This window comes from Asparagus officinalis, chromosome 1, assembly GCF_001876935.1.
Source record: "Asparagus officinalis chromosome 1, Aspof.V1, whole genome shotgun sequence".
Taxonomy (NCBI): Eukaryota; Viridiplantae; Streptophyta; class Magnoliopsida; order Asparagales; family Asparagaceae; genus Asparagus; species Asparagus officinalis.
The window spans coordinates 19380719-19392597 of NC_033794.1; the positions used below are offsets into that span (position 1 = coordinate 19380719).

At 38.4% G+C, this 11879-nt stretch overlaps 1 protein-coding gene across 1 annotated transcript in view; it reads right to left on the reverse strand.

Annotated features, from left to right (window-relative positions):
- The window catches only part of LOC109820408, a 2923-nt gene extending 2089 nt beyond the window's left edge, over nt 1–834 (reverse strand). Inside the window, exon 1 of the mRNA XM_020386544.1 lies at nt 395–834. Coding sequence (XP_020242133.1) covers nt 395–730 — 336 coding nt within the window. The 5' untranslated portion in view covers nt 731–834. The remainder of the gene's footprint in view (nt 1–394) is intronic.

Below are 11879 nucleotides of genomic sequence, written 5' to 3' on the forward strand. Positions count from 1 at the left end.
AGTTGCTAGAAGTTAGAAGTTAGAAAGATGCAGAACTCTGATACCATAGATGGATCTAAACTATCAACTAGTTCGAAAACTAGGACGCTAAATGGTTTATACAAAACTTATCATAAACTATTTTTATTAGAGAAAACTATCTCAAAAGTTTAGCAGAGAAATATCACATACTATCAGAAAAAACTATTATTATGAAACAAAATTCATGAATTTCTATACGTTTTAGAACTACCATGAGGTTTCAGAAATAATCAATAAAATATCATGTACCCTATTACATCATTGTCAGACAACCATTATGAACTCTCAGTTATCATCATCAATCAATCATATAATTTCACATAATATTGCCATGCCTCAAAGTAATTCAAAATTCACCACCTCAACTACTAACCTGATCATAAAGAGAGCGCGAGTTCGGATCCGAAAGCAGAGAATAGACCTCATTGAGCACAATTGCCATGTCATGCCCAGCGGGCCCCGCGATATCGGGATGACACCTCTTCTGCAGAGCTCTGTATGCCTTCTTGATCTCCAACTGATCAGATGAGCTCTCAACTCCTAAGAGCTCATACAAATCAAGTTCACTAATCCAAGAAGATGAAGAAGTAGAAGCTTTGCGTATAGAAAAGTTATTATTGCGAAACTTGGTGTTCTTGGTATTGGATTTTGAGGGGTTAGAGATGAAGGATGGGGTTGCAGTGTGAAGAAAGAGGGTTGAAGAATGCATTGCTTGTTTTAGGGTTGTGTAAGAGATAAAGGAGGTGAAAGAGTTTGAGGTTTATGATGCAGAGGTTGAAGATATTTTGGAGGTTTGGAGAGGGACTTGCAAGAAGAAAGGTACCTGTAAGAAAAAGTTGCACAAAAGATCTTTCCTACTGGCCCACCCTCTGGTCTAGGAAGTAGGATGCATGCATGTCAACTGGTGAACCAACTCAAATGCATGAGAATTAGGCTTGACCCAAGTTTCTCTCGATTTTTTTTTTTTTTTTGCGTTTAAAGTACTCAATCTTTGTGTTTTAGCAATATTTTATCATGGATATTGATTCTCTCCCTTTTAAAAGGTAACAAAGGGACGATTACTTTTTATTATGTGGTATACGATCGGGATTCATTCTAAAATTGAATGCTACTCTGACTATATAATATGTACTACGCTCACTTCTGGTTTTTTGGTCGAGCTGGACCGTAAGTCAATAAAACGATGGACAATTATGATTAACGTATTAATCTCTTCACTATTTCTTAGAGGAGAAAATGATCCAAGCTTTTTTATTTATAGATGTCCCTTTTATGTCTCCATAATTTTTTTCTTTTAGTATATATGAGAGATAAATCATACTCCCTTTAAAAGCACGAGTTCGGAAAATCTTTTTTAGACAAATATGCTCCTTTATAGTTTGAACTACCTTATCTATAATCAAATTTTAATTTTCAATGGTCAGTATTACCCTTCACTATTTTGAATATTTTATTTATATCTTAATCTATCCTAATCATAATCATATCTTATCCTAATCCTATGTGAACCATGTTTAGCTTAACAATTTAAAAAAACTAAAATATTAATAAAATATATAAAACATAAAAATGATATTAGTTTGTTAAGATAAAGAAATTACAAGTAGATAACATATTATAATACATGAAGTATTGTAAAAAAACCATAAAAAATTTTAAAATTGCAGAAAAGACCCTAAAAAGTTCAAAATTATAAAACTCATCCAAATGTCTCAAAACTTAAAATAAAAAATATGAAATTAAAAAATTAACATCAGTTTGCAAAGAATTTAAAATTTACAGTTAACACCTTAATGTCTCAAAAATTATAGAAACACCATCAAAAGTTTAAATTACAAATAAGCACATTAAAATTCTAAAATTTTAAAACTTACAAACAACACAGATGAATTCAAGAGATTACCATGATACACCTAAAATTTTTGACATTTAAATTTAAATTTTTTAATTAACACCCTCAATATCTCAAAAATTATAGAAACACATTCAAAAGTTCAAATTATAAAAAGCCACCCTAAAATTCTAAAATTTGTAAATAAAATAAGATGAATTCAAGATATTACCCTTAGACACCTAAAAAATTAAAATTTGCCAAAATTAACCTCAAAATTTTTAAAAAACTCCTTCAAAATTTAAAAATCGTAAAAAAAACTCTAAATTTTCAAAATTTTTAACTAGCACACATCAAATTCGTCGATTGGTAGACCGCTGAAATTTAATATTTTTCAAAATTAATCTATAGTTTTAATAATTGCAAAAGACACCCTCAAAATTTTAGAGTTACAAGAAATATACTAACATTTAAAAAATTACCACCAACACATGAAACATAGAATTTACAACTACCAAACTTAAAAGTAAATTTTTTTAAAAACTCTTTCAAAAATTTAAAAATTATAAATCACACCCTCAAAGTTCAAAACCACAAAAATGGGCTAAAATTTTAAAACTTGGCAAAGAAAAGTGTAATTGTTTGGTATTTTATATATATATATATATATTAAAATTTCTAATTTAGGGATTTACTATCCATTTTCAGCATCTAAGAATAGTCTAAGTTGATACTGGTAAACAAAAACAATAAGAATTGATTAAAAACATCCGGTTAATGGATAAAATTTTTAAAAATATTATAGATTAAAAATTATCGGCACTATATAAATTAAAGTAATTTCATATAATTTTAGTAATAAGTTGGGGTAGCCAAAATACATTCGTAACATTAATTGATAGATGTTTAAATCCATAGAAATGATAAAACACTATAATATTATACCTTAGCATTAATTGATTTTAATTTAGAAACTTTAATCTTTGACGTTAATAATATTTATAGGGTAAAAGAATACAAGGAATTACATATGGAGAAACTATTAGAATATTTAGAGATAACTTTAAAAGAATTGAGTTATTTCCATTGCAAATGGGAAAGTGATGGAAATAAATCTAAAATTCAGAAAACGTCAATGAATCACTTGAATTGGCATTAACATAAGACATATCTATTAATGAAGCACTGAATGAGTTACATTAAAAAATAATTTAATAACTTTATCCTAATCAAAGAAAAAATCTCCATGGAAGACATAAGAAAAATTAGTAAGTATTCATAAATTCCATACTGTGTTCTTCAAATTAAATATTAGTATTATAATCTAAGAGAAATTGGTAATGAATAATGCAGGTATTTAGTTTAGATCTTTATAGAAAATGACAGGGATAGAACAAAGGTAATATTATTGAAATAACAGAAATTCTTATTGGATGCACATCAGAAGAATTCATTTTAGAGGAAAATAAAGAGATAGCTTCTAATTTATTTAAGTAATAAATTAGGAACACAAAGAATTTTATATATATGAAATTAATATTTATTCTCATTGAAATAGAAAAAAAATCAAAGTCTATATTTTGAGCAGTTTGTGTTGAACATCATAAGTACATTTGACTTCTTTGTAAAGTTAAATGATATGATAAAAAATTAACGAGCCTAGGAAAGATAATAGCATAAAAATTAAAAAATTAGTCTGATGTCACAATTGATGTAGATGATGAAGACAATACTCTAGAATTGTCCGAGAAATGATAAATGATAAACCTGAAGAAGGATTGATCTTAACTCAATAAAAAATAAAATAGAAGAAATAAAAACAATATTTTATGAATATTTTATAGAATAGTTTAATTATTTTGAGTGAAATTAGGAATCTTTAGAAGGGAGTTTCATGAAATTTTTTCGGTACTTTTATATTCTTATGTGGATGTTTTAATCATATAAAAGTATACTAGAGTTAGCATTAATCTTTAATTTATATTTTTTTATGAAGTCTATCAATGATTAGGAATAAACTTCATATTCTCTTTTGCATCGTTTTAACATACTTTAAATCAATCATTTTGCCATATTGGTTTTAAATATTCACCTTCCTTGTATAACACTTTTTAATTTTTTTTTACTTTGCAATGCTATACTTTCTCAAATAAAGCTTAGTTTCATATTGGTCAAAAATAATATGAAAATTCAAATTATTTTTAAATTATATTTGTTTTTTGTCAATTCAAATATCAACATGAAAATTTAAATTGGGTGTATCCCATTTAAACAAACATAAAAAAATAATCGGGATGTAAGAGTTTAAAGAAAAAAATGAGCACAAACTGCCAAAAATACTTAATCATGGTATTAAATCACGTGCATTGCACGTGTGTAAAAACTAGTCATTATAAAAGTAGGGGAGATGAAAATATGTAGAGTTAGAGTTTCCCCCCTGTTTTTAAGATAATTGTATGCTTCCTGTTAGTCATAGATGGATAAGGATGCATCCAAATAAGTGGGATTATCTTATCTTAGAGATAAAATATTTGACTAATTCTAATTGGATTAGAATTAGATCCTTTTCTCCTTTTAAATAAGAACGTATTGTGAAAAAGAAAAGTTACAGAGGAACAAAATAATAAAGAGAATATTGTCATCTCTTCCCTACTCTCTCAATTCTGTATTTTCGGAGTTAGTCGCGGGGTGATTCGTGGGAGCTTTTCACCATCTCGGTGTGATTGCTTCCCGATCGTTGCTTGAAGATCAAGGTGCATGGCAATCCCTACATAAGATCTGGATAGGTATTTTCTCTAAACAAGAGATTTAATTTCATGCGTATGCATAGTTTACATTGGTATTTAGGGTTAGATCTAATTATGATTGCATCTTTTATTTATTTAAATTAGGTCTGAAGTTTCTTCCATATTGGCCCTGGAAAAGAAAAGTAAGGTTTTATTATTAAAAAATTTGTTTTTAATTAAAATTGAATTTTGGTGTAAAAAATCTAATTTTTGACAACTGAGATGTCACATCTATAATAAAAACTCAACCTTTATGACCTGGTGGGCAATTTGTTAATAAATTAGGGATTTATTAAATTTTTTTGAGATCAGAACTTTTTCATTTTTAGAAAATTTCTACCTTTTTTGGATTTTTTACAAAAAAATAAAAATAAAACCCTAGAACTCGCGGCCGCCTACGCCAACAACGCTGATGGTGGTGGGGCCAAAGGTGAGGGGCACCGATGTTGGGCGCTAGAGCCACAGGTAAGTCCCGCAAGAGGCGACGATGTTAGGTAGCCGCTGTTTGCGGTGAAAGTTGATGTTTCCATTGTTATCGAATCTATTACAATTTTAGTCGTTATAATAAACTCGAATAAAATAAAAAGTTAATCTTTTTATAAGATTTCCTTACACAATGAAAATAAAAAGTTTACAACTTTATCAAACAAACGCAGTGATCGTTTATCGGTCTTCTGTTTGCGTGGGATCTTTGCCTGTGTCGGGGTTTATCCGTGGACTACCGTCGATCAGATCTGATTGTTGAAAAATTGGGCAGAGCTTCGTCTATCCGCGAAGGGATCGAGAAACCGTAGCTCTTATCTTGGAGAAGCGAGATAATCACTCTTCTTAAGATTACCGCAACGGGATAATCCTAATGAACGAATCGGGCTGCAGATCTAACTCCTCCTCCTTTCTGAAATCTGTGCACTTTAAGTCTTTAATCCGGCAGGGCTTCGCCAACTCTTCAAAACTCCAGATCGGAAAAAAGTGAGGACCCGGGGCTGTATTTATAGGCTCCAGGAGGTTTCGGGTGGTTAAAACCGCATAACGGGCCTTTTCTGCGTTGGAGACACCCCAGGGTGTCTCGGCCTCAGCCGAGACACCTTAGGGTGTCTCGTTGGTCCGAGACACACCGTTGTGCCTATTTGTCTGCTTCCGCTGTAAATTCTTCGTCCGAACTCGGATTTGAGTGATTCCAAGTGCGTTGGAAAGCTGACGAAGAGTTCTATAAGCTCCAATTATTAGATCATCTGTGGAATCAACTGGGACACGAGGGGCGTAGCGCCTTTTGTAGGCGATGCGGGGCTCTCGATCGATTCGTATCCTCGTTATTCTGGAACTCCAATGCTTCATGTAGTTCGTCGATTCACTTCAAGCGTTTGTCGACGTCAATCAAGCTTCTATAAACTAGATAGTGACGTTCATCATCTTTTCTTAACACTGAGCCGTTCGTGGAGACCTATAGGCAATTTTTGATGCCTACAGATACCCCCTCCAAAGCGTTCCAGACTCGTTTTTTTTTTGTAGAAGAGGCTGGAATACTTTGGATGTGATTGGTCCAGCCTTCAGTCGGCGTAAAGGACATGTAGTTAGCTTCGATTCTTGACTCCTTCGATTTTTAGCATACTCGATGCTTTGATGAATAGCTGAAATCCTTCCGGCGCTGCGTTTATCATCTGGCCGTCGTCGAAGTCTCAAATCTAAAACTGATGAGTTGAGTTTGGCTCGTGTCATTGAGTTGACTTTTTGATCGCAACGCGTTGACTGGCGTTGACCTAGGGTTATGCGTTGACCGACGTTGACCCTAGGGTTTCGAACGTCGTACATTGACTTTTTGATCGCAACGCATTGACTGGCGTTGACCTAGGGTTACGCGTTGACCGGTGTTAACCTTAGGGTTTAAATTGTCATACGTTGATACAGTTTATACTCGTACATTTACTGGAGTATACACAGTTTAAGCTCTTAAGGTATTGGAGCATGATGGTCCTAAGTGTCGGGGCTGCAGGACCAACTGTTAAAGCTGATTCATCTGCATTTGTGGATCTTATCTTAATGTTGTTGGATAATCGAGTCACGAGACCAACTAACGGAGCTGATGCATCAATGACTCGCACTTATAGAATTTTTGGCAAATTCTCAGCCATCAACGGGTTTGATGAGCCTTTACCGACTACCGTTTGAGTCGGGCTAGCATGCAGATTGTTTAGATCCGTTCTGCACATACGTTGTGCTAAAAGAGTTAACTCTTTTAGTGCTACGACATTGAAAACATAGACTTCGTCTTTCTCACGGGAATAGACTACCCGGCAACGTGTGTTAGACGTAGGCTTAGGATTTTTGGCAAATCCTCAGCCCTCAACGGATTTGATGTGCCTTTACCGACTACCGTTCGAGTCGGGCTAGCAAGCGGATTATCTACATCCGTTCCGAATGTGACGTTGTGCTAAAGGAATGAACTCCCTTAGACTTGATGCTACGACTTCGAATACGTAGACTTCGCCATTGTTACGGGAACAGGCTACCCGGCAACGCGTGTTAGGCGTTGACTTATCCTTACTTAGGATTCAGGATAAAAGTCCCCAGACTCGGATTCTGGTGTCTTCTTCAATCGGTAAAAGACTAAACCGGCAATACGTGTTAGGCGTTGGCTTATCCCTGCTTAGGCTTCGGGATAAAATTCCCCATGCGTGTGAGGCACGGATTATGGTGTTATTACCACCCTGCCACAATGTTGAATATGTGGTCTTTTGTCCTTTTTACGGTCAAAGACTAACCGGCAACGCGTGTTAGACGTTGATCTATCCCTACTTAGGCTTCGTGATAAAATACCCCAGACTGGATTCTGGTGTCTTTTTCAATCGGTGAAAGACTAAACCGGCAACGTGTATTAGACGTAGGCTTATCTCTATTTAGGAGTCGAGATAAAGTTCCCCGTGCATAGGATGTACGGATTTAAAGTTAAGAATTGTGTCTTTTCTCAGGGTAAAGACGAACCCAAAATGGAAGCGGAAGAATTTTATATTCTATCTCCCGGCACCGAAGAGGAAGAATTTTATATTCTATCTTCAGTTGGAAAGGAAACTCGAAGTGGGATCTCCACCCCCAGAATCCGGAAAGATGAAACTAGGAGTGGGATCTCCACTCCGAGAATCGGAAAGATTCAAGTAACCCTAACTTTTATAGGATTGGTTGCTTGATCCAAGAAAAGAGTTCCTCATTTATTAAGGGGAAATTCCGATTTCGACCCTAACTTTTATAGGTTTGGCTAAAAAAGGAAAAGATGGAAGTCTTTCGTTTATCGAAAGGGATAACTCAATCTTAGTCCTAACTATCTGCAGGTTTGACTAAGTGAAGTTGGAGACAATCCTAACTTTTATAGGTTTGATTGCTCAATTGAAAGTGGACCTCTCGTTCATGAAAGGAATCGAGAGGAGAATCTGGTTGTGGCCCTAACTTTTATAGGTTTGACCAAGGAAGCAGTGGAAGTGGGAGGTTTGAGACGATCTTACCTTTTATAGGCTTGATCGTTCAATTTGAAAGTGGACCTCTCGTTCATGGAAGGAATCGAGAGGGGACTTTGGCTTTGGCCCTAACTTTTATAGGTTTGACCTGAAAGCAAAGGGAGTGGATCGGAGTGTTGCCGTTCTTATTTGGCTTATCCTAGCGTTATGACGCCGGCTTCAACCAAGGTTTGGATGCTATTCTTTAAAGTAAAGCAAGCCTTGGTGGGATGAAGGATCCTCCTGTGGTACGCGCAGTACCTCGGATCTGCAGTATTATCAGCTTCCTCCTGATTCGTGATGGGTGGCAGCTTGATCTTGTTGTTTTAAAGAAGGGTCTCGAAGATGGCTGGAACGTCTTCGTCCTTGAATGAGTACTCTTTTTGGAGCCTCGGATCCGAACTATTCTGCTGTCTTCGGGACTGTTGTTGCGACGTCTGATTAACGTCAACAACTGTTGTAGGTGTCTTCCCATCATTATGGGAAACGAGACCCGGATTCAGAGGGTTAGTCATCGGTTGGCATCTTTCAACCTTCCTCCTTCTAAGGAATCGTTCGGCCTGCTCTCCGCGCGCCTTTAACTCTTTCCAGGTATTGAGCGGCTCTACTCCCATAACGTCCAAGATGTTAATGGACAAGTTGTTATGACAAGTCTGCAAGACGAATTCCTCCGTGATGGGATCCTTGCAGTTCATTGCCTGATTGCGGAAGCGTTTGATAAAGGTATCCATCGACTCTCCGTCTTTTTGTTTCTCATCGAAGAGTGTTCTGATCGACACTTCAGCGTCATCATCGAAGAAATGAGCGAGGAACATGCTCTCCAGGTCCTCCCAGGTGTTGATGCTTTCAGGCTTGAGGCGGCGGTACCAATCGAAGGCGGGCCCGCGAAGGGTGCCAACAAATGACCGAACCATCAGAGGCTCGTTGCCAGAGATCACTCCCAAATGGGACTTAAAATAGATCAGATGCTGAGTGTGGGAACCCTTCCCGTCGAACGGCGTGAAGTTGATCAGGTTGAACTTCGCCGGCTACGGAATCGATTCCCATTCTCTTGGGTAAGGACACGGAATCCCGGTCTTCTTCACCTCTCGAGCAGACATCAGGGCATCAATTTTGCTTTCGAGATCCTTCATCTTTTCGTCCTCATCTATATCAGATCTTGGGCGATTCCTGAGAGGAATAACGGGGCCACCCCCAGCATTATCATCTTTGGTGGGACCACCCCCAGTACTGTTGTCCTTAGTGGGACCACCCCCAGTGTTATTATCTTTGGCGGAACCACCCCCAGCGTTGTTATCTGAAGGGGGTGCATTTGAACCACACCCAGTATTTTTGGGAGGTGCGTCGGCCATGATGATTTCGTCCGCTTCTGGATCGCTGTCAACTGCGGCGTTCTGGGTGCGACGGCTGGATTCAACTAGCTGATTCGACAAAGCTCGGATTTGTTGGTCGTGCATTTGTCTCATCTCCTGCATAGCCATTTCCATTTCGGTTTTGAATGTTTCTTTCTGCTTGGTTAGAGCATCCTCAATGATTTTGGTTATTTGCTCGGTGTTGATCATGAACACTTCCTGAGCTTGTCCTATGCTAGACGTTGTATCGTCGGAGGCGAGTGTGGAATAAGAATCCGAGAGTTCGTCATCGGAATGGATTCCTTCGTAGATCCCCGGGTAATCGTTATATCCGACGGCTTCTAGCTGAAGCTGAGATATTCGTTGGGTTATTCCCGAACTGACTCTTCTTCCTGGAGAGAAATTCGGGTTGGAACCACTTGAAACAACCGGAGATTTTCCCTTATTGACCATGTTGATGGTAACTTCTGGGAATTCATCATCTCGAGCAACCGATTCTCTTTGGTGGAAACGCCTTGATTTGGGCTTCGTCGTTCCATCGAAGATCCTCTCGAATACCGAGACCCTCTTTAGAGCGGTCTTAGGGCAGCTACACGCTGATAATACTGCCCTGATAATTTTGATACACGAACAGTGAGAGTCCGCTCCCCGGGTACTTCTCTTTAGAGATTTATTCGTACCCCCAGCCTGATAGTACAACTCATCGACGTTGCGGTCGGAGTAACCTATCGGCTGCTTACATGGATTCTCAGGTATAATATGTTCATCTGTCTGACACATTTTCCTCTGAGTAAACATTGCCTTGTTGGCGTCTACAGGAGTCACACGTTTGGAATCACACCTTTGTGAGGGTGAAACCTTAACGGGCTCCTGGTTTTCTGCATGCACCCCTGTAGGCATCGAAAATTGCCTATAGGTCTCTACGAACAGCTCAGTATTAAGGAATGATGATGAACGTCACTATCTGGTTCACAGGAGTTCGATTGACGTCGGTGAACGCTTGAAGTGAATCGACGAACTACGTGAGCTGACAGAATTCCGGAATAACGTAGGTGCGGGCTAATCGGGAGCCCCGCAATGTTTACAAAGGGAACAATGCCCTTCGTGTCTCATTCATTCTACAGATAATCCAACCATTGGAGCTGATAGAACTCCTTGTCGGCTTTCCAACGCATTTGGAATCACTCAAATCCGAGTTCAGACGGAGAAGTTACAGCGAAAAACGGTCAAACGGGCATTGAAAACGTCTCAAGGCTGAACTGAGGCACCTACGGTGTCTCGGCCAAGTCAAGACACCCCAAGGGTGTCTCGGCGAAGCCAAGACACCCCAAAGGTTCCCCTTTGAGTGGTTTTAACCGCTCCGCAACCCCTCATGCCTATAAATACAAGCCTTAGGCCTCATTTTTTAAGGACTGGAATTCTGGTGCCTCGGCGAAGCCCTGCCGGATTGAAGACTTAAAAGTACACAGATTTCAAGAGAGGAGGAGGAGAGATCAGATCTAGTTCTTCAACGCAAGAGAGTTCTTCGTCAGATCTACATCACCCGCACCCAATCCTTAGTATTATCCCGTTGTGGTAATACTAAGAAGAGCAAATATCTCGCTTTTATCGAGATAGGCGCTACAGTTTTCTCGATCCCTTCGCGGATAGACGAAGCTCTGCCCAATTTTTCAGCAATCAGATCTGATCGACGGTGGTCCACGGATAAACCCCGGCACAGGCAAAGACACCAACGCAAGCAGAAGACCGAAGAACGATCTCTGTGTTTGTTTGATAAAGTTGACAGGCAAAGATCCCACGCAAGCAGAAGACCGATGAACGATCTCTGCGTTTGTTTGATAAAGTTGTAAACTTTTTTTTATTTTCATTGTGTAAGGAGATCTTATAAAAAGATCAACTTTTTATTTCATTCGAGTTTATTGTAACGACTAAAGTTGTAATAGATTCGATAGCAATGAAAACAGCAACTTTTGACGAGGTTGCGTACGACCCCCAGTCTGGATGTTTGCTCGAAGTTCCTTCAACGGTCTCAAGCTTTCCTTAATAGGCGCTTTGCCTCGATCCTCGGGTAGAGCACCGATGCAATCCTTCAACGAGACTCTAGATTTGGGGAGATCCACGCTGTCATAGGGCTTAGTCGGAGGTGCTAGAGCAATAGGAACGGGATCTAGAGTTGACAAAGGCCGGAGAGCAGCCTCGGATGCTTTTGCCTTAGGCGCTAATTTGACCTTTGGCATCCAACCTTGCTTAGATCTTGGTGGCTTTTTGACCACCTTTCCTTTCTGTAACTCCTGTGCATTCCGTACAAGGATCCTCGTCTGCGCTAGCAGTGCGCGGCGCTTGTGGATACGCTCCTCAAGAGTTGAACGGGTTCGTTTGACACGAACCCATTCGTTAGTAGGTG